Here is a 23,516-nt window from a genome sequence, read left to right on the forward strand (position 1 = left end):
CCATCTAAAGTGAAGCAAAACTGAAGAATGATTTTAAAATGTTGTTATTAATCAGTATGACATCACTACCAAAGGCGCGCCACTCGTTATTTCTAAGGTTTGATCTCAAGCTCAACATTCTTTTCAAAGGATAAATAAATCTAGTACTCTTTGCTCAGGGAAGTGCTAATTGTTTACTTTTTAAATTCTCAAAAGGGTGAACTGTTTTGAGTGGACAGTTGTGAAAGACTCACTACATGAAGCCATCTACATGACATGCACATACGAGGTCTGTTCAAAAAATAAGGTAAATTTTCATTTTTCTCAAAACATATTCGTTTGTTAATAAATTTCTTTTTTGTCCCCTTCAAACAGTCCCCCCTCAGATATAATACACTTGTGCCAGCGTTTTTCACAATTCTACAAGCAGTTCTGATATGCACTTTTTTGTATGTCCTTGAGCTTTTTCAGCGATTTTGTTTTCATCTCTTCATTCATCGCCTCCGGTTTTAATCTCCTCAATCGTCGCAAAACGCCGTCCTTTCATGGGTTTCTTCAATCTTGGGAATAGGAAAAAGTCGCAGGATGCCAAATCTGGTGAATATGGTGGCTGAGGCATGATAAAGGTGTTGTTTTTGGCCAAAAAAATTACGAACAAGCAACGACGAGTGAGCAGGTAAATTATTGTGATGCAAAAGCCATGAATTTTTTTTCACAATACCGTACTACTTTTTAAAGATAATACTTCTTATTGACCGTACGACCATGTGGCAAGAACTCCTGATGCACTACACCACGGTAATAGAAGAAAAACAGTGAACAAAACCTTGAAATATGGTTGAAATATGACTCTCCTAGGCTCTTCCATTGGGACAATTGGACTTTGGTTTCGATGTCATAACCATGTACCCATGATTCGTCACCAGTTATGATCTTTTCAAGAAAATCTGGATCGCCGTTGACGTTATACAACAATTCCTGAGCGATGATCATGCGACGGTTTTTCGTGTATAAATTCAGAAAAAAAAATTGCATGGCATGAGCCAGCTAACCGATACGCCAACATGAAGTAAATTCAGAAAATCGCCGAACATGCAAAACACTTCTTTCATGCCTCTCACCAACAAACTGAACATGCTAAACAGCTGAAACTGTGAACATATCTTCGAGACGAGTGTACAGTCGCTCATCGAATATGCGTAGCCCGCAAAATTTTAATATTCAACTTATTTTTTGAACATACCTCATATTTAGTCCAAGCACTCCTGAACCAAAAATTACGAGGGTACTGCAATTGGCCAAAAACTCCAAATTCGGTAGTAATCAAAAGATAAATACATACGCCAGTAGAAACCTTTTGTCCTATCGCTATCGGCGGCTATGCCAATCTATTCCATGTGATTCAATGTTATTTAAAGACTACGCTTTTGTTGTTGCCTCCGGCAATACAAGTTGTTTACATCATTATGCCAATGAAACTAAGTACCTAATTGAGAAATTGATAAACGAATTTACCTGACCTGACATGAATTACCGATTAGGGTAAAGTTCAAGAGTACTTAACAAGGATTATTTCTTATTCTGGGGTATTACAAAAGTACCTATATTAAGTTTTATGACATTGTATGTTCTCCTGAGTAAAACGTTATCTGTGACCGCAAATTCATTTTGAATTGTTCAACATTTGTGTGGTTTCTTAACTATGACCTTTAGGAGAGCAAGGGCATGTCTACATTACTCACAGGAGGAGTTTTTGCGGAATGGGAGTTATATAAAAAAATTATGATCCACCCTTTTAATCCTCGCTTTATTCTCGTCATTTTCCGACAATTTTAGAAGGAAAGTTAAATTTTGTTAGTTATTTTCTCAAAATACACATTCAGAACAAATGATTAGAAATGAAAAATGTATTTAAAAATAAATTCGCCCCTTTTCACCACTACTTTACTTTCAGTTCCTATAATTTTTAGCGTAATGCGAATTAAATAATGAAATTATTTTCTCAAAATACATATTCCGGACTCCGAAACACTATATTTAAAAATATAAACCGAAAATAACTACAACAGATACGATTCAGCCTCTGAAGAAAATCTAAGAATATGTAAAAATATGTGGAACTAATTTCTAAGGGGATTATTGTGTAAACTAGTTTTCAATTAAATTATATTAACATTCTAGTAGGGGGGGAAACACCCCCTAAAATCTTAAATGGAAAGAGGGTTGAGTGATACCTCATTTTAAAGGTCATTCAGCCACATTTTCAAAAAAAACTTTTTACTTGACCTTTTCCTTTTGGTACTTTTGGAAAAATCAAGCAAAACCGTGAAGATATTTTGATGGCAAATGCTCTGCAATATATATACAGTACGGTGATGAGGTCTGCTCTCAAAGTCATCCCTAACATTCGAAAAAACTTCTGCCCGAAATTCCCTAAACGTAGCTGTTATTCTTATCTTCAAAACTTCCAAATCCCAAGACTGTTTCATAAACAATCAATTTTAGATGCACCCATAAGAAGAAATCTACAGGCAATAAGTTGGGTGATCGTGGTGACCATTCTATTGCTTCTCGTCGACAAATCCGTCTGCCAGGAAATCCATCATCTAGCCACTACCTAACTAGAAGCAAATAGTGTGACAACTTGTTGAAACAGAATAAGATCGTCTTGCAAAATCACGTTACTGGCCGCATCGATTTGATTCTCCAACAGAAGCAAAGCCAACAATCATCAATCACAGTGTTATTTACAATGCCGCGGGCGAGAGGAGCGCCGTTTTCAATGTTGCCAGGTTTACTATTTTTGCAGTTTTTCTCCTGTTTTGAGCTACTGATGTACTGTTTGAGAGAAATGTAACGATGACTCAGTTCATTTTCTATCAATGAATGACTGTAAAAAAGTGGAAATTACCATGTATGTAGTGAATTACCGACTTCGTGTTTCACAAACACAATGTAAAAAAGTTAATATAACTCATCTAATAATTTGTAGAAAACCGAAAAACATTTCAAACCGAGTTTGTTCTCGACGTTTCGATTGTTAGTATTCACAATCGTCTTCGAATGATGACCGTTTTATTATAGGTCGGTTTGGCACATTTTTCGCTTTTTCTATTCGGATCGCGCGGTTTTCCGATTCTAGCACTAGACCCCGTTTAATTGAAGGCCTGAAATTGTGTATATTCTATAAAAATCAATGAAATTACAGGAAAAATTTTAAGACAAACAATGTAACAATCTACATTAGAAGAATTGTTTTCTAAAACCCGGTAATAAATACTAAACGTAGAGTGAGGTGAAGTGTTGAAATTGAAAATAAAAAAACTTTGGTAATTTTGAATCAATATTCACATTCATAATAACATCTCCTTCATACATTTTTGGTTTTCTTACAATATACCGTTTTTGAAGTTTTGTAGGATTTTCGTTACAGTACTTCTGTTCCGTTTTCAAATTCGCGAAAAGTTTTAATTTTTTGATAAGCTAGGTGTAATTTTGGGATTTTTATATGTTAATGATTATCAAGTTCCATAACACTCACCATATGTCTTATTTTCTGCAAATTGATCATATTATTGGGAACTAGTGCAACATCAACACCATCTGTGAGGGTTTCGAAAGAAAAACAATTGAAGACCCTCACTCCCTTTATATAAACACAATCAGTTCAACGTTAATCGTTAGCTTATAACCACATTTTTGTTGGGTATTTATAGGTATAACCGTAATTATATTTTATGGAATATAAATGGTGTTTTTACATTAGGCTGAAGATTCACATCAGAGATAATGATGTCATTAATTTGCGTGCACTTGAACGACTATCTCTCTTGATTTCCTGTTTAAATTTTTTTTTATGATACTCCAACAATAACGGACCGGAAGAATCATTCAAGATATCTGGATATCCCCGACTCTGTTCTATATAAATCATTCGTTTAGTAACTACAGCGCATATACCTTACATCAAGTGTGTTCTTATCTTTTTTTAATTCTGCTAGAAACTCAAATGGTGCAATATTTCGCCTAACTACGAGTGTTTTCCTAGAAAACATAAAACACCATACTTTTCAATGAACACCTCGGAGTGGATTATTCTTCAATCTGTCGCACCACGGACCGGAACAAGTTACAGCGTTTGGCAAAGTCCCAGAGTGAAATATCAATTCTGCACCAAAAAACTAGTGAAAACTTAAACCATTTTCAACGCACTACTTCCATTTGGAATATTAGTGACGTTCTCAATTTCTGTGAATAATATTTCAAAAACTAGACAGCCAAGCTTTGCGATTTCCTATCGTAATATTAATCATATCATATAACATGAATTTTTTTTCAAACTATGTATAAGTGGTACATTATTTTTCACTGGTTATGATAACTGCATTTTAGTTCTTTTTTAAACTAATGCTGAAACCTTTGAAATTCAGCTGGATTATGTACGGACTAAAATAAAACAATTTTCAAATCATAATATGTTACATATATTCATTTCAGAGGAACGCAATAATAAGGACATGGTAATCCAACCGACGTTCAATTGCTTTTCCCACGATTCTTCCGAAAATTCTCTGACAAATAACAAGTGGAAGAAAGCCACACTAAACTATTTACTTCGGAAATCTAAAAATCTCCTAGAACCCGAAGTACAAAACGTTTTGTTAGCTACTGCAGCAGACATCATCAGTAGTATATGCATTGACTACGAGGACGAAGTTTATACCTCGAAGTCTCAGCAACGACTGATTAGCGAGCTCAGTATTCACTCATATTTATAATTTAAAAGGGTGGTGGTGGAGTGTTCATGCGAATGCCGACTACTGATTTGTCCATACTTATACTGGTTTGTTCTGATTGGTTCTCATTTTTGCCAGCTTGTTATGATTGATCAATCAAAAATCTCCCACCTCCATCTCCCTATGAAATTCTAAATACGAGTGAACACGAAGCTCGCCAGTCAGTGGTAGCTCGCTCTCATGATCAACGCATATAACACTGATGATGTCTGCCGCAGTAGCAGACTAAGGTACTTTAGGTTCCATTCGACCACGGCCTACCATTTAGCTATAAAATAATTGCTCTTTGAAAAAAGGTTGCTGGAAATTTTCTTCAGTAGTCTCGAAAATAAATTTTCCCGACCTCTATTGTCACGATTATGGCGAATCGGTTAAAGCGATTAAACGAACGAACCGCCCCTGGCACAAGTCCAATAATACTGCGTACGCAAAGTAACATCCAGACGTTGAACATCAAGTTATTCCGTATGGTGCCTTTGAGACTCCTATGGAATGCCGTCGAAAAATATTGATAACTTCGAGAGCCGAACGATGTCGATGTCAAAGCTTGGCTTTGCAAAGGAACACTTTGGGATTCTCTATAATATTTGTCTGTCGACATAGATGTCATCTTTATAGAAAAAGATGTCACCTTTTTCCTACTTGAGCTTGTCTTTCAAGAACAGTTGGGTCCAGCAATGCATTCGTGGTTTAGCCTATCACCATTGATGAGACATTGTATAATCGAGACAGCACTGTCTGGTGTTGGATCACGAATGCTTTGTTTTTGGGCTCTGATTTCGACTGGATGCCCGTCAGTGAAGGCTGAAGTGATCTCGACAAATCTCGTTTGGCGGTCTATATCGAAGTTTGGCTCTACAACGTACCGCCTTGGGGAGCCTCATTAATCTTAATATTAATGGATTGAGTCTTCTGTCGATCGCTTAGATGACGCCTTAATAGTAGAGCAGAGTAAAGATGTCATCGTTGTTTCCAGGATTTTCCTTAAGGATAGTTGAACCCAATGCCGTCTTCAGGAGATGGAATAGACTACTTCATCTCCTAAAGACACCAACTTGGTTAGTGAACCGCGGTTCAAAAAAAGTGTTGCGGACCTGGTATGCTTGGTTAAGACCCTTTCTGTTCTCATCGCTTAAAAAATTCACTTGTAAAAACACCTCAGACGAAAACAAGTATATTCACTTTGACAAGCGTCAAAATCAAAGCCCAAATGATGAATAAACTTGCAGGTTTCAGAGCTCATATTTGAGGAAAAGTGAGCATCGCTACAAACAATTCAAACATAATTATGTGATGTTTAAGAGAAATTTAAAGAGTTTTCTAATTGAACAATGTTTTTATTCATTGAATGAATTTTTTAGATTAGATAAGTAGGTATTATTTTAGTTTTAAGGTGTTGTTTCAACTTGTATGTTTCTTATACTCTGTTTTTATCTTTATTTTTATTTCTTTTATTGACTATTCCTATACACTGTATATTGTCTACACGGAAATAAAATATTATTATTATTAAATAGGTAAGTTGAATCACACTGAACTCATTTTGAACCGAAAACAAGTGAAAATACAGTTAGATATAATAGTGATGAGTCGTACAACTCATAATTTGATATCATAAAATGATTATTTCAGTAAATAATAAAGATCAGTCAGAGATTAAAAAAAAATGTAACAAGAATCATTACATATTACACTAGTTCATTCAACATTTTCAACTTAAAGATAGCCTTCGACTTCTACTTACTCTAAAGTTATAACACAAACCAGATATATTTTTATGTTTCAAATATTATCTCAGTTAATATAAGGAATTTAGGCGAAGATATGAAAATGTTTTTCTATATGGAATTTTAAAACAGATTATGATCATGATTTTCAAATATATTTCAAAGTCAATTAGATGGTGAGTCATCAGGATTTCTTTTGAGGAAAGTATTTTAGTTTTCAAATGACAATTGACTAAACAATTCAAGTAAAATATTTCTCTAAACAAATGACCTTTGACAAAACTTCTAAGAAATTAGGTAACTGATCTATATGAGTGAATGGTCAGAAACCCGGAAAATTTTATTTGATTCTTGACAATATATTCACCAAGGGGTTAACAAGTAACATAAAATTTTTACACCATAATTAAGTATTGGGTAATGAAATAAATATGAAAAAACTGAAAGAAATAATAGTAAACTGAAACATGTATTGAGGTATTGAAATACTAAAATCAGAACAAGTATTTGAGTCATAGAATGGAATTATTATTATACGGAAGTAGTGAATGTGCTGGAAATTCTGAATCCCATGCCTGAAATACTAACACATACTTGAATACTGAAAACCTGGATTCAATGAATGAAAAACTGTAAGGAATGGTAAAAACGTAACTATACAAAAATGATCTGAATTCTTGGAAATCTTTATTGCTTAAATTGGTTGACAATGCTCGACAATGAAAACTTTCAAAATGACACCTTCTATTCACCATTGCATGCTGGAGACCTTCATTTACTAATTTCAAATTTTTCCACGAAATTTAAAAAATCCTATTTTGCCATAATAACTCTTTTTTGGAATCACGAAATCACCACTTCACTAGAGTTTTTATTATTTATTGGTATTACCACAAAAAGTTGAAAAACGAAAATAATACACCAATTTTGAAAAGTTTACTCAGTTTTGCCCTAGAATCCCTAGAAGAAAGTATTTGTTTGTTTATTCCTTCAAATAAATAATATATGCCAATTCAGCCTCCTTTTAAATGAAACACCACATTTTCAATTTTTTTTTACTCTATTTTGAAAAATGCGACAGAATGACACCATATTTTCCTTGCTACTTTTTCACCAATACAAAACAGCATTGAGAGATTTTCCATACAATATTTGTTTTTATGAATACAATGCCTAGGCACAATATGATTCTTCAAATAACAAAAAAGGATTTTTTGATTAAATTTCAAACGTTTTAATGTAGTACACAATGTTATTTTATTTTGGTCATATCATTCTGTTCACCTTCTTTTAAATTTGAAGATTATTTGAGCCTAATTACGTTTTCGATTTTTCTACTGATTTATCTTCGATATGGTTCAGTATAACATCACATTTTTTTATTCAATGATGAAGTAAAAAGCCAAAAATACTTCAGATGTCTGGGTCAAGTAGGTACTATAACCAAAAATTGGTAATCCGGCTAAATTTTTCGTGCAATAGAGATACTGAAATTTTTAGTAGATAATGAGTTGAACTGAACCATTTACTGAATTGATTGATTACTTAATGTACATGAACTGGAAATTTAGTTACTGAAATAGTTATGGAAGAACTGATACTGAAAATATTTTGAGATTTAAATAATGAATCCAATACTCACATCTATTCTACTAAGCAATACTGAAATACTGAGTTTTTATAAATGTACACCTACCGAAAGAGTAGTCAAAAAATCAAAGAAACCGCTTACCTCTCCTGCGGTCTTTCTCTTCTTACTGAAAGACATTCTTAGGACTTTCTTAATGGATTTTTCTCTTGCCATTTTTCCATTCATATTTTTAAAAATGGTTACACACCTAATTTATCACTCTCACCTCAACAAAGTCAATGTTTAGTTAAATTCAGTGATAGTGATAAGATAAGCAAATCCAAAGATATATTATTCTGGATATTGTAGTAGTACATATTATGTCCATTACACAGCAATGACTAATAAAAACACGGGAAATATTAGGGTAAAAATTAATATTCCTTTAAATTGATAAATTCAGATGTTCACTAGCATAATAGAAACTATTATCTGATGATATTTTTAATCGATAATAGTTCATGTCTAAACAATCAACAGGTGCCATAAAACTTACAAAACTTCCTGATTTGGCCTTTTCCTGTCGAGACATTTTTACTTGTCATTGGTGTTCAAGTTCCGGATGAAACGATAGTCCAATCCTACAAAATCAAATCCTTTTAACAAAAAATTGAGAAGGGAATATAATAACCTTACTTTTCACATATTCTTCAAAAACTACAAGTTAACAATATCACTTTTCAAATTCATTCAATATTTTAAATTTTCCTGTATCAATGTTGAGCACAATGACTTTACTTAAGGCGTGTTTGTTTTAGTAAATCGTTAAAATGAATAATAAACCCCACTTCTATAAAAAGTTTTCTATCGTGATCCTATTCTATTCTATTCGTTAAATTATTAAGGAGTGTTGGGGAATTTTATTTCTCCTGTAATTTCAAACAGTGTCAAATTGAAAGTCATGTGTCATGTCAACTAATGCTTGAGTCCAGCAGCTTTCGAGCTTTCAATAGTTAAAGCTGCCTTATCACAGAATGTGATTGATAGTAATTGTTGAATCCAGCTGCTGAATGAAATCAAAGTGCTTTTTTTCGTTGAATAATCACGCTATATAAACTGATAGCAAATCTGATTATGTCTATATAAATGCTAATTCATGCTTGTACTTGAACGGCACATGTTCATGCGCTGACCAACGATTATGGACATTCAGGATTGCTTACTTTAGCGATTTTGTCACGTCACGTCACGTCACGTGATCTCGTGACGTAACAGTGGTGACTGGATTGATTGGAAACTACACTTTTAAATTAAAATAAACAAATTTCATGTAAATCCCTTATTGAAATTTGATTTTTATATAGGATTAAATATTTAATATAAATGGATTAATACTAAGTAAAAATTTTTCTTTTGTGGATGATAGGACAAGCTATTTTGCCTTTTTTAAAAGTAAGAGGTTTCATCAGTTTTATATTATTTTCGTGAAAACTGTCACTCCTACAAAAATGTTGTAATAAACTTTGTTTTAGATAATGGTATTATTTAAAAAAAAAATTATAACTTTTTGTTCCATCTTTTACAATAAAGGCTAATAATCAAAAATATATATATAAGTAATAAATTGTTTATAAGTGTAACAACTTTTTTTATCTATCTGATAGAAAATACATGATACAGTTTTTATTTTTTATTAAGAAAATGAGAAATTCAGAAAGAATGATTCAACTTAAACTTTGTTCCATAAATGATGAAATTGATAAATCTACAATTCAATATATTATAATACTACATTAGAGCATTATCCAAATTTGAATCAAGTAACATACTGATAGTTTCATTGTGTTTTTTCTGTAAGATTCTAATATTACGACTTGTATTCTGTAAAACTTCCCTCTATCAATTGTTGGATAATTTAGGTTAACACTAGATAAAGCAGTATTTTTTAATTTACGACGCAAAGGCAAATCTATAAAAAACATATTTATTTTAAGCAGTAAATTAATAAGTTTTTACCTAACAATTTATTTTCAAGGTAACGTTCATAATGATTTTCTGTAAAATTTTTGAGAGTGAATTTATCCCCTCTTTTGCAGCGACGAATCCATTCTTTTTGCAAAGTTGTGGAAACCATATTCTTAGTAATAGGAAAAGAGTGAAATATTACATCAGTAACACCACATTTCTTTAAAGTCAACTGATTGCTTTTGCAAGGTGACACTGCACAAATACGACCAAGCATTTTAACTAAAAATTACAAAGTTATTCAATGGTTAGACAATTATTGCTATTACTTACAAAAATGTGAATATTTTTAATTTTTACCTCAATTTAAAAATGTTCAAAAAACAAAAAAACAAACCTCAAAACGGAAGAAAATAATAGACTCTTATATGGCGTCTACTCGTTACACCAGTTTAAAAAATGTCCAAAAAGCACAAAAAAATACGACTTTCATAATAAAAAACTCAATGTTTCAGAAACCTAATTGCTGTGGTTAAATAAAAATTTAATGAAAATAAACAAAAACAATGTAATACTGTCTGAAAATAATCCTCAAAAAATGTTAAAATAACACACAGTCTTATGGCAACTACTAAAACTGTCACCAGTGTTACGTCACATTTGCTCGGCGCTTGTTTAACGTGGCGATATAAGTAAGCAATCCAGTATGTCCATATTCGTTGTGCGCTGATAACTATCATTATATGTCAATAATTAAAAATCACAACTCAAAAGTAAATACGAATTGTATGTAAGTCTAAAAAAATAACAGGAAAATTATTAGGCATGTCTACTTTTTGGAGTTACAGCCAGCCGCTTTTCTGCAAAAAATATGTCTGTTGAACTGATTTTGTAGTGTTTTTTTTATGTGGTTGAGTGGAATAATAGCGTTCTGTTAAAATCCGCCTCGTTAAGGTACATATGGACCATTCATTATTATTCATCGGTCAGGAGCATATGTCCTCACCTCCATGAAGAGGACATGTGGTAGACTCAATGTATTCTACAATTTATAAAAAATTTACGAAATGAACCGCATATACTTTTTATGGAAAATTTCTATAGGTAGTTTACAGAGACGATGCATTTGAAAATGTTGAAATGAATGATTCCAGTCATCCATATCTAATGCCAATGTTTATAAAAAATTATATAAATATGTTGAGATTCCATGATTAATTCGATTGTGCCTTTGCAATAAAATTTGAAAACTGACATATTGTTAGGAATGTGTTAGGAATCACACGTTAAAAGGTAAGACCTCGTTAGTCCTTAGCTCACACAAGTTTCCTAACTTCTGAGAGTTGTCGTTCGTATGGGGCCGACAGATAATTAACGGAAAAACAGAACAGAATATAATGAAATGACAGTCAACAGACAAATAGGTTGAGTATATCTCCCATTCATTTTTTAAATTTTACATATTTGATATATAATACACTGTCTATAATAGTTGATTTACAAAAGACCTTTCACGCTATATTCAGCGTAGTGCTTTCCGTTTTTTAGTAATGAGCGCAGCTACGAACCCTGGGAAGCATTTACACGGATCAAGCGTAACCACAGAATACCACAGAAGAGGTGCCCAACTGGCGGCACTTTGATGTTGAGAAGTCCGGTTTCTGTGACCTATATTCTGTGGTGGAGGTGTTTAATGTCATTTTTCAGTGCTGAATTCAATTCTTTTAAAACATCTTCGATGATATATTAGGATGTTAGGTCAACATTTTAACGTAACTAGCTTCATATTTACCAACAACTCGACGAAATGTTTACTTTGACAATAATCACCTCAATACTGTCAAAAATTCTTGATTCCTAATCCGTGCTGAGTGTCTCTTCTGTTAGGTGTTATGTGGCGTATCTATAGATACATATATTTTTATAAAACTCGTCCCCAGCACCATTGTTGCTTAAATAGCATTCGACTGACTGTTCTCAAATTTATCATATGCGCTGTCAAAAAGATGAGGGATTTCTCTCATAAACTGAAAACTTTTGAGGGAATATTTTCTATGACCATTTATTTGGACGTTTATATTGTGGGGAAAAATTAGTGAAAATGCATTTGCACCAGGAATCTTCATTTTACTGTTCCTTCTTATCAATTGTAAACGTACATTTTAATGTTCTGCCGAATGCTAAAATATTTTATCAACCTAATTTTTTTCCCGTCTAATTTCATTCATCACTTGTGATTTATCCTCTTTTCAAAGAGTTTATAGCGTTGATAAACCGATTTGTTAATGCTCGATGAAAATGTTGTTCACACATGCAATAAAGTCTGTTTTTGCAACACTGATTATAAAAAATCTGTTTTAAAATCTGTTTTTTCGTTAATCAGCTGCCGCCCCCATACGAACGACAACTCTCAGAAGTTGAGCAACTTGTGCGAGCTAAGGACTAACGAGGTCTTACCTTTTAACGTGTGATTCCTAACACGGACTCCTTTAGGATGCCATGTGAACGTGGTCTGTGATTTGTGAAGATTCGTATGTTTCCAGTATAATCGCAGAACTTGTTAACTTATTCAAAACAAACGCTGCTCCCAAACGTCAGCACTGCAACAATTTTCTTGATGGGCATTTAATCAATGAAGTTAGCCTCATCAACAAATGAATAGATCACGTGAACTTATATCTATAAGAACAGAAAAAACGCTCTTGGTAGTCTTTCATATGTTATCTCTTGTGTCCTTATTCCGATCTTCAACCCTGTGTTCATGTGATTATGATTGTTATCAAACCGCTGCTTTCGATATCATAACTCACCCTCTTCCAAATTGGAGAAAGAACCAAAAATAAAATAGCAACCCACACGTATTGTAATCCAAGGAGTCCTCAAATCCGCACATTTCACCGGCAAGGATATTTCCTTATTCTTCGGCTCTGCCATCTAGCGTAATGGTGTTGTCGACTAGTATTGAAAAATAATCTTAATTCAACACTTGAATTAGAAGTGGTTGTTCAAAGTGAATTACAAACAGGGTCACAAATAATATTCAACGTTTGTCGTGATGAAAAAATGAATTCAAGTTTTCAAACATTTGTGGTAAATAAAAAAGTATATCCATAATATCGTCGAAACTTAATTTAATAGAATTTTAAAAGATGAACTATCATTAAAACTTGATTTTTGTTTGGGAAAGATTATCAACCAACAATCAACGTTTTATCTCCAACAAAAGTATATTCTGGGACTTCCAAATTTTTAGGTGCAGGTCCTTTTCTGGCTCTTCCTGCTGCATCAAAATGAGATCCATGGCAAGGACAGTAATAACCTCCCGGACCAAAATCACCTGCATCTGCAATTGGTACACATCCCAAATGGGTGCAAACACCTATTATAAAAAAAAAATATTGACTATTTTTCTTAAGAACAGAATATTCTTATGGAGAATGAAAAAATCGGTCTAATAATGTGTTGAAAAGTAATAGTATATATACCAGAAAATGGTTATTATTAGGTACAGATCTCATTGTGTGTGGTGAATTTTATAACAAATTACCACAAAAAATAAGATCTCTACCTAATAATATATCAAAAAAAAAAGAAAAAAATATTTTTCAATAAAAAACGCTTTCTGTAATTTGAGTTTTTCAAGTATATAGACATTTGTCGTTTTATAAATCCCAATTTTAAATTATACTGCTTTGTTCTTAAATGTACTCGTCGACATAACTCAGTTGTACTGTATAAAATATATATATTTTTTAAACGTGTTCTTTAAATTGTAAGCATCTTTATTTTTCAAATTCCAATTACTGAACCGACTCAGGTCTCGACATATGTTCCATTAAAATTCAATATTATAATTTCACAAACTACACCTAACGAACGTATTCTAAAAACACTTTATTGTGTGATTTTCACTGGACAGTTTTACAAAAACGCAACACGTGTTTCGCCATACAACGGCTTCCTCGGGCGTGCCCTAATCAGCGTGTCTTAAGACACGCATCAAGTATCGGCCGATTCCATCATATACACCTAACGATTTGATCTTCACAAACTTTATTTTCACAGTAGCTTTTTCGTAGATAGTGAATTCACTACATGTTTTTTGAAAATACAGTTTGTGAAGATCAAATCGTTAGGTGTAGTTTATGAAATTACTATGGATCTGCATCAAGTAACGGCCGAATTAATCAGAAAAAAAAATCAAGGTACTATTTTATCAATTTTCAAAGAGACACGAATATTTTAGTTAAACCTTAATCCTAGAAAATATTTTTCCGCACTTATTTACTCACCAACAACTACTAAGAACTCCGGTATTTTTGTTCGTTTTGCATCATCTTCTGGATCTCTAAGTGATGACAAAGGAACAGATTGTGCAACTCGAATTTCCTCGGCAGTACGATGCCTAACAAATAGGGGTTTTCCTCTCCATTTAAACGTAACTGACTTACCTTCCGGTATTTCTTTTAGATTTATTTCTATTTTTGATAGTGCTAGAACATCTTTTGAAGGTGCCATCACCATAACATGGCTGTGGAACGGAATATCTGTTATGTTTTCGAGTCTTCACTATAAGATTCATAAATAAAATGCGCCATGGAATTTGTTGATATTTAATGAAAGTCCATGGTAATGTAGGTATTTATATGCAACACTTCATTGCGAGTTTTTATTATGTGTATATGTATATAAATATATATGCCTATATATTTGTTCATAATCAGAATCAACCATTTTGATGGATGCCAAGAGGGCGTTTCCATTTATAACTTACCTATATATGAATCCTTTAGTAGCATACAAACTCACGACTGAAAAAGTTGCAGACATTAAATACGTAAAACATTTTCGGGAGTCTTCTGAGACTGAAGCTTTCTCATCTGAATTCGCAACACTTCCCCTTCTGTATTTTGAAAAGTCCGGAACTTGAATATCAGTATGAGATTTCCGGAAACCATTTAATAATAATAGATTTTGAATTGGGGAGTATTTCTTATGCACCAAACCTAAATTTCTGTTCAAATGGTTCATAACATCTAACAGAAATACTTTAAACATCATTCTGACATTATACCTTTTATTTATATTGCTAAAATGGATATGACATGACAACTAACTTGAAAAATAGTATATTATGCAACGATCATGTAATGATGGTTATTAAGACACGAGCATTATCCGGGATACGAAACGAGCCGAAGGCGAGTTTTGTATGGTATATGCGAGTGTATTAATAACCATTACATGAGAGTTGCATACGCTATTTTTTCTAAACCCGATAAATAATGAAAAACTATAAATATTATATTTGTATTGAACACATTTACAGTAATTAACTCATATTTTTTTAAAAAAACACAAACTTAATGGTATTATCATGGATATATGAAAACTATAAAGATTCTAATTATATTTATATTGAATATAACAACTGTAATTAATCTGATCTTTTAAAAATATTGGAGTCGATGGTATTCCTTCTATATCGCTGTTTTCAGACATTTTGATAATATAGGTAGGTAATATGAAAACTGATTTTGACAAATAAAGCAATTAGTTACTTAGGTTAGAATATAGGACAAACAAAGGAACAGGATTCTTGATTGAAAAATTATGGGTTTCTATTGGTTGATAATCTGTATCGTTATGAAAAATCTGTATCATAATGGATATCATTATGAAACGGATTATGGTCATTTAAGTGTATTGTTAGAGTACGGGTGTAGAAAAAGGAATATAATGTCACAGGTTGGTATATAGATCTTTCAATGAGGTTGACGAATACATATAGGAACTCTATGAATGAACACGTCTGTTGTATAGTGGAACATGTGTTGTGGTTCTATGAACTGTCCAGTGAAAATCTCAGAGTGAAGTGTTATTTGGATATGTTATGGATTTTCATCAAGTAAGGGCCAACTCCATCACATAGAAACACGTTGATCAAAGCACGCTTTAGAGAACGACTACATGATAAATGAAAAATCATTGATATTGATGTGACTGGTGTTATAATAACAGGGGAATAGAAATATAGGTATAAATTAGTTACTGGCTATTAACATAATCAAGATACAACAAACCAACAAAATAACTGATACTAGCTATTCATTTACTGACACTCATTAAGTGAACCTCATTACGAAAAATATAATGGTTCATCAAGATGTATATAAAGAAATCTAACCTAGTTTTGGTTGAAGTCAATTATTTATTATGTCAACTTGGTTAGAACAAGGGTCGAGAGACAGTGTAGCGGAAGTGTTTCCATTATATAATTTTTCAGCAGAATTTACAATTCTACCTATCAAATATCCTTTGGATTCTGTTGCCAATCATTTTATTCGGTATTTTAAAAGTTAATTTTTATAGAACTAATTCCAGAATCTAACCTCCCAATGGCATTATTTAATGATTTTTAGCATCAACTTTTGTGAGTTCCATTTAAACGTGCATTGATATCAGCGATTTGTTAGCTATATAATCTTTTTAACAAACGAACGGAGCTATAAGTTTTCAGTTGATTTGGTGATGGCAACATTGGCAACATAGTTGTCGTATGTCTATGTCAAAGTCGGACGTCTGGGATGCTTTCTTCTGAAAACTGATTTAGTTTTAGTACTTTTTGCTAGTTTAAGCGTTATTTTGGTAATAGAAATCGGTTTATAGGAAAAAAAACATCAAATGTAAAGGAAAATATAACCCTTTCAATTTAAAGTTGTAATATTCTGTAAGACGATTTCTTCATCATGTAATATTTTACAATTAGTGGTTAGATTCAAATACCTTTTAAAAAATGGTTCTTTTAGTATAGGACAATACTTATTTTTAGTTTTTGTCTACTTTTTTGCATTATAGTGAGAATGGCTAAAGAAGAAGAATACGATAACCTACCAGATAAAGGTGCTGCTAAAGAATTCTATGCAAAGTATGAGCCAAAAGAAATACTGGGGAGGTAAAGCAAAGTCCTCAATGTTTCTTATATTTTTACAGCTTAGATTTTCAGAGGTATCTCTTCAACTGTTCGAAGGTGCATAGAGAAGGAAACTGGAAAGGAATTTGCTGCGAAAATAATTGATTTGAGTACAAGTGATGGTGTACATGATAGCTCTTCTCTTGAGGCAACTAGACAAGAAATTGATATTTTGAGGCATGTTGTGGGACATCCTTACATTAGTGAGTAACTTCAGCGGTTATATTTGAATGACTGAATGTGATTTTTTATTGATTTCAGTTGAATTGCAAGATGTCTTTGAATCCAGAACATTTATATTTTTGGTATTTGAGCTATGCAAACACGGTGAATTGTTTGATTATTTGACATCAGTAGTTGCACTTTCAGAGAAGAAAACAAGGTATATTATGAAGCAAATATTAGAGGGAGTTCAACATGTTCATTCAAGACATGTTGTTCACAGAGATTTGAAGCCAGAAAATATCCTTCTTGATGACAACTTGAATGTAAAAATTACTGACTTTGGATTTGCTAAAATTTTGAAAGACGGAGAGCTGTTGCAGGGTAATTCTTTCAAAATTTGATTTCAGTGTCTATAGAAAAACTATATACCTAGTATAATAGTTATACTAGTATTGGAAAATTATTTCTGAGTATTACATATCAAATTTTAGATTTATGTGGCACTCCTGGATATCTTGCCCCAGAAACTTTAAAATGCAACATGTTAGAAGATGCTCCAGGATACTCTTTTGAGGTGGATATGTAGGTTGGCACAATGGTAATAATCAATTGTATTTGTTTTTGAAATGATTTTATATTTTTTCAGATGGGCATGTGGTGTTATCATGTATACACTGTGAGTATTTGAAATTCTGAATAAGGCCTATTCTATTCAAATTTCAGTTTTTGTTATGCATAATTAAGACACTACACATTATGTAACATACATCACAATTATTAATAAAAAAATGTTTACTTCACATCTACTCCATCTTCTGTTGATAGTTTCTAATATTGTATTCAATGATTCACTCCTTGAAAAGTCTGAGACATTTTCAAAACACTATTCTTATTCAGGTGCCTTAATATATGAGAAATTATCAATCAAAAATACATTTTTATTCAATTAACTCTTGTGCAGTATTTTATTTACCATTTAAGGTTGGTGGGTTGTCCACCTTTTTGGAATAGAAAACAAATGGTGATGCTCAGAAATATAATGGAAGGAAAGTATTCATTTTCTTCACCAGAATGGGCAGATATATCAGGTTAACTCTCAATGAATAATTGTCAATTATCTTCCTAAAATCATTATTGGTTTCAGAATCACCAAAAGATCTAATTAGAAAAATGTTGGTTGTTGATCCTAAGAAACGAATAAGCTTAGAAAAAGCTTTAGCTCATCCATTTTTCCAGACAGTGGTAAGTACTTTTCAAATTACTGATCGTGTTTGTGTCAAATACTTTCCAGACTCAAGCTTTCAAGAATGCAAAGTTCATTTGTGCTTAGACTGATTGAAAGTTGTTATAGAAACATTCAGCCATTTGCTTTATTTGTTACTGTTTTGTAAATTGTTATTACTATAGACAAACCCTCATCTTCTCAAACGCTAAAACTAAGATTCTTATTTCATCTATATATTTTTTCATTACTATCATTTTAGAAATTTCAAATAAACACAATACTGTTGATACTATTTTTCCGTAAGAGCTATCTACTTTGAATTCCGCGAGCCTTTTTTACCTCCAAAAAGATTAGAAGAAATGAAGAAATATAAATATCAAAAACTTCTTACGAATGTGTAGATTCTGCATAGAAATTTCTTTCAAATACTGAAAACGAAATTTATGGAAAAGTATTGATATAAAATTTAATTTACAGGAATATTCTACTGATATTTTTGAGTTTTTAACTATCCACAATCTGAGAAATTAACAAATCTAGACCAACAACTAATCTATATTTGTAATATTGGGGAAGTTGTGCAATAACAACCTCTGAATAGTCTAATTAGTAACTCATTGTTTTTATAATTTTTAGCTAACTGTATTATAATTATTTTTTCATGTTTTGGAAAAGTCATGATTTGAATTTCATTCTTCCAGGATTGGTAGTGATATAGTAATATTGTTGACAATATATTCATTAGGTATGTTTTTTGTTATAATTGAATTAATTATAATAATATGTTATTTTCAAATATATGAACTTTTAGGCAGAATTATTATTATTTCGATGGCTCTGTTATCTATTTTTTTCAAAATAATATTTGAGTTGAGCCACTTTTTGACCAAAGAAAAGGAAAAACCAAAGTACTCAAATTAACGAAATTAACGCCATCCAAGAGGGGCCATAAATTAATTAATATCAAATTGTGTATCTTTTCAGTAGGTACACAGCATGAGACATGGCCAGTGTCTGTGCATCATGTGCAAATAAGAATCTGTGTTAGAGAAAAAAGATATTTGGGAAAAAGAAACGCAAAAAAGTAATCGAATACAATCAAGGGTTCTAGTCGATACAACTTTTGTGCACAATTACGGGGCAGTACATATGACGGGTCATGGTTTATTGTGTCCACTGTAGATATATTTAACGTGTCCAAGAAAAACAATTTCCATCACAGGTAGAAAAGCTAATCGAGCTGGAAATCAGTCTCATCAAATTGGTTTCTTTCAGTCACATGGCACATTCATAGGATAGAAAATAATCTACGTATTAATTTTTAAGAATATTCAAAATATAAAACATATTACAGTTGATATATTCAAAGCGGGAAATATTTCATGAAAACAATATAATGGGTATTGCAGTATTGAGTATCTCATTACGAAAACATTAACTAAAATATTTATATAATGTTCATTTAACAAATTTAGTTTAAGCGTTTGCAGTCTTCATTCATAGGGTTTAATATTCATTTCTCTTTCCCTGACAATTCACAGCTTTTCAAGCATTGAAACCCATTTCTATTCTGCACTGTGATAATATTTCAGCAACTGTGGGATCAAGACATAGCCCCACTGAAACAATCATTGAGAAAATCTAGCAGGCGCTTTAGTCGTATTTCTGAACTGGCACTGGTAAAATATTTTGAAAATCATATTTTGGGTGCTTTTCTTCTGTTACTAACGTTTTATACAAGAAGAATGAAGGCATGTAGGCCGCATAAACCTCAATACATGAGAAATATACATATATATATATATATATATATATATATATATATATATATATATATGTATATATATATATATATATATAACACAATTTTCAGTGTGAGAACTTGGTCTCTGGGTGAAGCAATCTTGGCCGTGATTATTTTTGATGAGCTTTCTGATGCAATATCTTCAGCTATAATAGGAATCGCACTTTGAAAGTAAAACCTCATTAATTCATTAGTTCATACAAGTTTTAATTCTTGAAGGTTGCTTTTCGTAGAGGATTTTTTGTTAGGTAAAAAAATGTTTTTTTTGCTGTGCTGAACAGCACAATATTAGATTGATCGAGAATTCTTCACCAATTTCCTTGAATATTTTGTTAAATATAATGCTTAAACCATTCACTTTGTCTATATTACCTTTCAAATGAACCGTTCAATCTGAAACCATTTCTATGTCACTGGTTCAATTGATTTGATAATATTGTGATTCGACTGACAATGTAAGTTCCTCATGTGGCATACCTCACACAGAAAAAAACCTCGAGTTCGTTAGTGAAAAGAAATGTTTATTGGATCTGGACGAACAAACCTAAAAATAAACAGAAGGGAACAATGTGGATATTTCCAAATGAAACCTTATAAGAATTGTTCACACAAATTCCTATTTTATGCTACTGAAATTATTCTCAATCATTTGTTTGCCAAAACAGTATACACATGATCAGGCACTCATGTTGTTTTGAAAGTTGATTGAAACATATGTAAAAAATGGTGAATATACAGGGCTATTCAAGTTCGTTTCTGTATATGGGGATCTCGTAAACGATAAGAGATAGAGTGTCGGTTAAATTATGGCAAAGTTGCATATTTTAGAGACCTATTCATTGGTGTAAAAAACTCAAATATAGCTCTTTTAGTTCTAGAGATATACAGGAAAAACCAAAAAATCTCAAATTATTTTTGCCTATATCTTTTTTATTTATTCACAGACATAGTGAAACTCTGTCCACATTTTGCTATTGGCACTTGATTTATTATACAGGGTCACCCCCATCTTTGAATTTTTAAATGCGGACCTGTATATTTCGAGTTGTTGGGTAATATTTGATTATAATTGTGTGAATTATTGCCTTTTGAATTACGGACCTGGAAATTGGTTGACTGAGTTGAATAAAAACACAATAATAACAATAATAACATCCGAAACGAATACTATAATTGTAATGAGAATTGAAATGAAGTAATTTATATACACAAAAAAATTAATGGCGCAATGAATGTTCGAATTGGAGTCATTCCATTTCGAGACATTTTTGAACTCGGTTTTTTAAATTATTTATTGCCCTTAACACACTTATTTGCTGCATTTTTGCAAAATCATTCAAAATCCTCAATCTCGAGTCTTCCACATTTTCTATCTCTTTGCCAGCGTAGGTAAATCATATTTTTCAATGTCCCCCATAGAAAATAGTCCAAAATAGTAAGATCTGATGATCTTACTATTTTGGTGACTATTCTGATGATTTCATTACAATTAATAGTGTTGGTTTTGAATGTTATTATTGCTATCATTTCTTTTTCTGCTCATTAAAACACATATAATATATTTTCGTTGTAGATATGTTTCAGATAATCATGAAAGGTTTTGTTATTCGAAGTTCATTGTAGAAAACGCTCAGAGGAATGGAAATATGAATAGGTACTTGAAAAAAACTCTCCAAAAACTCTATGGTTCATAGGGAGACGTAAAAGTTACTATTGTGTTTTTATTTAACTCAGTCAACCAATATCCAGGACTGTAATTTGAAAGGGAATAATTCACCCAATTATAATAATATATTACCGAAACATCCCCAAATATAAAATAAAATTCAATTTCTCAGTATGAGATGTAGTCAAAAATATAATTTAGGATTTTTTGGTTTTTCCTGTATATCTCCAGAACCAAAAGAGCTATATTCGATTTCTTTACATCATTGAATAGGTCTCTAAAATACACAACTTTGCCACAATTTAACCGACACTCTACCTCTTATCGTTTACGAGATCCCCATGTACAGAAACGTATTTGAATAGCCCTGTATATTGTAAAACAGTCAAACCATGCAAAGTGATTTATTTTTGTTTTTATTATTCTGTATACATAAATAACAAGCATATATGTAACTATATAAAATAACCGAAAACAGTTTTTAGTCAGTTCTACTATTAATTTCAACTCATTCAACAGGTCAACCCATTGCATACATGCCTTCTCCACTTCAACCATCTGTAACTCTTTAACACATTGCCTGTTATAAATCTCTCTTGACATCAAACTGAAACCAATATTAGCTAAAGTGTATTTACCCATTTCTAGAAACTTCATCATACGGAATTCAATGCAAGAAATAAGTTCAAATGGGCCATCTTGGTAGTGCGATCAATGATTAGAATACAAAGGCTTCGATTCACCCCTGAACCATTAAATTTGGCAATAGCACGAACAGACCCATATCGATTAAAGCTTTTGAGAAAGGTAATGGTATTCTTGTTTGTATCAAATGTTGAAAATTAAAATGAATTTTCAAACAAATCTGGTACGCTGAATATTTCATTTTATTCTATTCCACTTTGGTTTCAGGTCGTTGACGGCTGTGCTTTTCGTGTCTATGGACATTGGGTGAAAAAAGGAGAAGGACAAAATCGGGCCGCCTTATTCGAAAACTCGCCAAAAACAGAGCTAAAACAGATATATTTGGCGAACTTGAGTCGATAGTAATTCGATATATTAGATAAATTTGGTTGACAGTTTAGGTTAATTTACTCAGCAGATTATTGTTGAATTCTGTATACTATTTATTTACGTGATATTTGAATTTTTTTTCTGCCTCAATGTTCACAATGCAGTATTGCATATTTTTCCATTGTAGGACTGTTTTGTACATTTATTATTGTTTTCTTTTTTGAGTACCCGCTATTCGGTATTATACAATAATAAATAATTGAATACAGTTGTTTTGATCACCCTTTGATACATTTTTACTTTCTCCATTAATAACCTCCAAGGTAACATAGAAGTCATATAGACTTCCATTACACATATATCTTCAAAAATATCACCACCAGCAATACACCCTTTGTTGGAATTTTCTCTGATGTAACATAAAAATCTTAACATTCTGATCTAATTTTTTTGATGCTCCTCAACTGCAAAAACCTCCAGAGGTACATTTTGAATACACTAGATATAAATAATAATTGGAAAATGTTTATAATTCAGTTTGTTTCAAGATTGTTTGGATGATAGCCAGTTGGTTAGTGATTTCCACTCATGATTGGTAAAAGTTAATATCTCGTTTGAATTTGAAGGTTTTT

General features: G+C 32.0%; 3 protein-coding genes and 2 long non-coding RNA genes across 13 annotated transcripts in view; 3 read left to right on the top strand and 2 right to left on the bottom strand.

Annotated features, from left to right (window-relative positions):
* The window catches only part of dia (diaphanous related formin 1), a 54,733-nt gene extending 45,751 nt beyond the window's left edge, over positions 1-8,982 (bottom strand). For 2 of the 4 annotated variants that reach the window (XM_074184299.1, XM_074184295.1), the window contains exon 1: positions 8,235-8,386. In XM_074184299.1, the coding sequence (XP_074040400.1) occupies positions 8,235-8,318 (84 nt within the window). In that variant the 5' untranslated portion in view covers positions 8,319-8,386. Of the gene's footprint in view, positions 1-8,234; positions 8,388-8,628; positions 8,714-8,768 lie in introns of those variants that run through there. The other 2 variants (XM_074184297.1, XM_074184296.1) reach the window with 2 other exon arrangements.
* On the top strand, positions 137-4,453 carry LOC141486406 (uncharacterized). The gene is made up of 2 exons (XR_012467813.1): positions 137-286; positions 2,485-4,453. It is a non-coding gene; the product is annotated as an uncharacterized lncRNA (long non-coding RNA).
* Positions 8,983-13,033: 4,051 nt separating the features above from the next.
* Positions 13,034-13,355, top strand: LOC141486408 (uncharacterized). The gene is made up of 2 exons (XR_012467816.1): positions 13,034-13,127; positions 13,291-13,355. It is a non-coding gene; the product is annotated as an uncharacterized lncRNA (long non-coding RNA).
* On the bottom strand, positions 13,145-15,148 carry LOC111502692 (cytochrome b-c1 complex subunit Rieske, mitochondrial). The gene is made up of 3 exons (XM_023156834.2): positions 14,812-15,148; positions 14,330-14,568; positions 13,145-13,416 (listed from the first exon to the last, which is right to left on the bottom strand). Exons 1-3 carry the CDS (start codon positions 15,096-15,098, stop codon positions 13,229-13,231), a joined length of 714 nt encoding a protein of 237 aa, XP_023012602.2. The 5' UTR covers positions 15,099-15,148; the 3' UTR covers positions 13,145-13,228.
* A 1,447-nt stretch (positions 15,149-16,595) lies between these two features.
* PhKgamma (Phosphorylase kinase gamma) lies at positions 16,596-23,148 on the top strand. Of its 6 annotated transcripts, none has more exons than XM_074184305.1 (11): positions 16,596-16,808; positions 16,870-16,992; positions 17,044-17,213; positions 17,272-17,556; positions 17,667-17,757; positions 17,822-17,851; positions 18,157-18,263; positions 18,320-18,417; positions 19,993-20,079; positions 22,519-22,677; positions 22,783-23,148. In XM_074184305.1, the coding sequence occupies exons 2-11, from the start codon at positions 16,901-16,903 to the stop codon at positions 22,915-22,917; spliced, it is 1,254 nt and encodes a 417-aa protein (XP_074040406.1). In that variant the 5' UTR covers positions 16,596-16,808; positions 16,870-16,900; the 3' UTR covers positions 22,918-23,148. The 6 variants fall into 6 exon arrangements, with proteins under 6 accessions (XP_074040406.1, XP_074040408.1, XP_074040409.1 ...); XM_074184307.1 differs by having other exon boundaries at positions 16,596-16,788; positions 16,847-16,992; XM_074184308.1 differs by having other exon boundaries at positions 16,596-16,767.
* Positions 23,149-23,516: the final 368 nt, after the last annotated feature.

This window comes from Leptinotarsa decemlineata, unplaced genomic scaffold (genome assembly GCF_025532065.1).
Source record: "Leptinotarsa decemlineata unplaced genomic scaffold, Ldec_3_MD MMD2_tig00026354_RagTag_RagTag, whole genome shotgun sequence".
NCBI lineage: Eukaryota > Metazoa > Arthropoda > Insecta > Coleoptera > Chrysomelidae > Leptinotarsa > Leptinotarsa decemlineata.

What these genes read in the sequence shown, in the direction of transcription:
- LOC111502692 (XM_023156834.2), bottom strand. Translation starts at nt 15,098, where the DNA reads ATGATGTTTAAAGTATTTCTGTTAGATGTTATGAACCATTTGAACAGA. An exon ending in ACTAAAGGATTCATATATAG is followed by an intron (nt 14,569 to 14,811) that starts GTAAGTTATAAA and finishes TCCGTTCCACAG; the next exon opens with CCATGTTATGGTGATGGCAC. An exon ending in GGAGTTCTTAGTAGTTGTTG is followed by an intron (nt 13,417 to 14,329) that starts GTGAGTAAATAA and finishes TTTTTATAATAG; the next exon opens with GTGTTTGCACCCATTTGGGA.
- PhKgamma (XM_074184305.1), top strand. Translation starts at nt 16,901, where the DNA reads ATGGCTAAAGAAGAAGAATACGATAACCTACCAGATAAAGGTGCTGCT. An exon ending in AGAATGGGCAGATATATCAG is followed by an intron (nt 18,264 to 18,319) that starts GTTAACTCTCAA and finishes TATTGGTTTCAG; the next exon opens with AATCACCAAAAGATCTAATT. An exon ending in ATCCATTTTTCCAGACAGTG is followed by an intron (nt 18,418 to 19,992) that starts GTAAGTACTTTT and finishes ATAATATTTCAG; the next exon opens with CAACTGTGGGATCAAGACAT.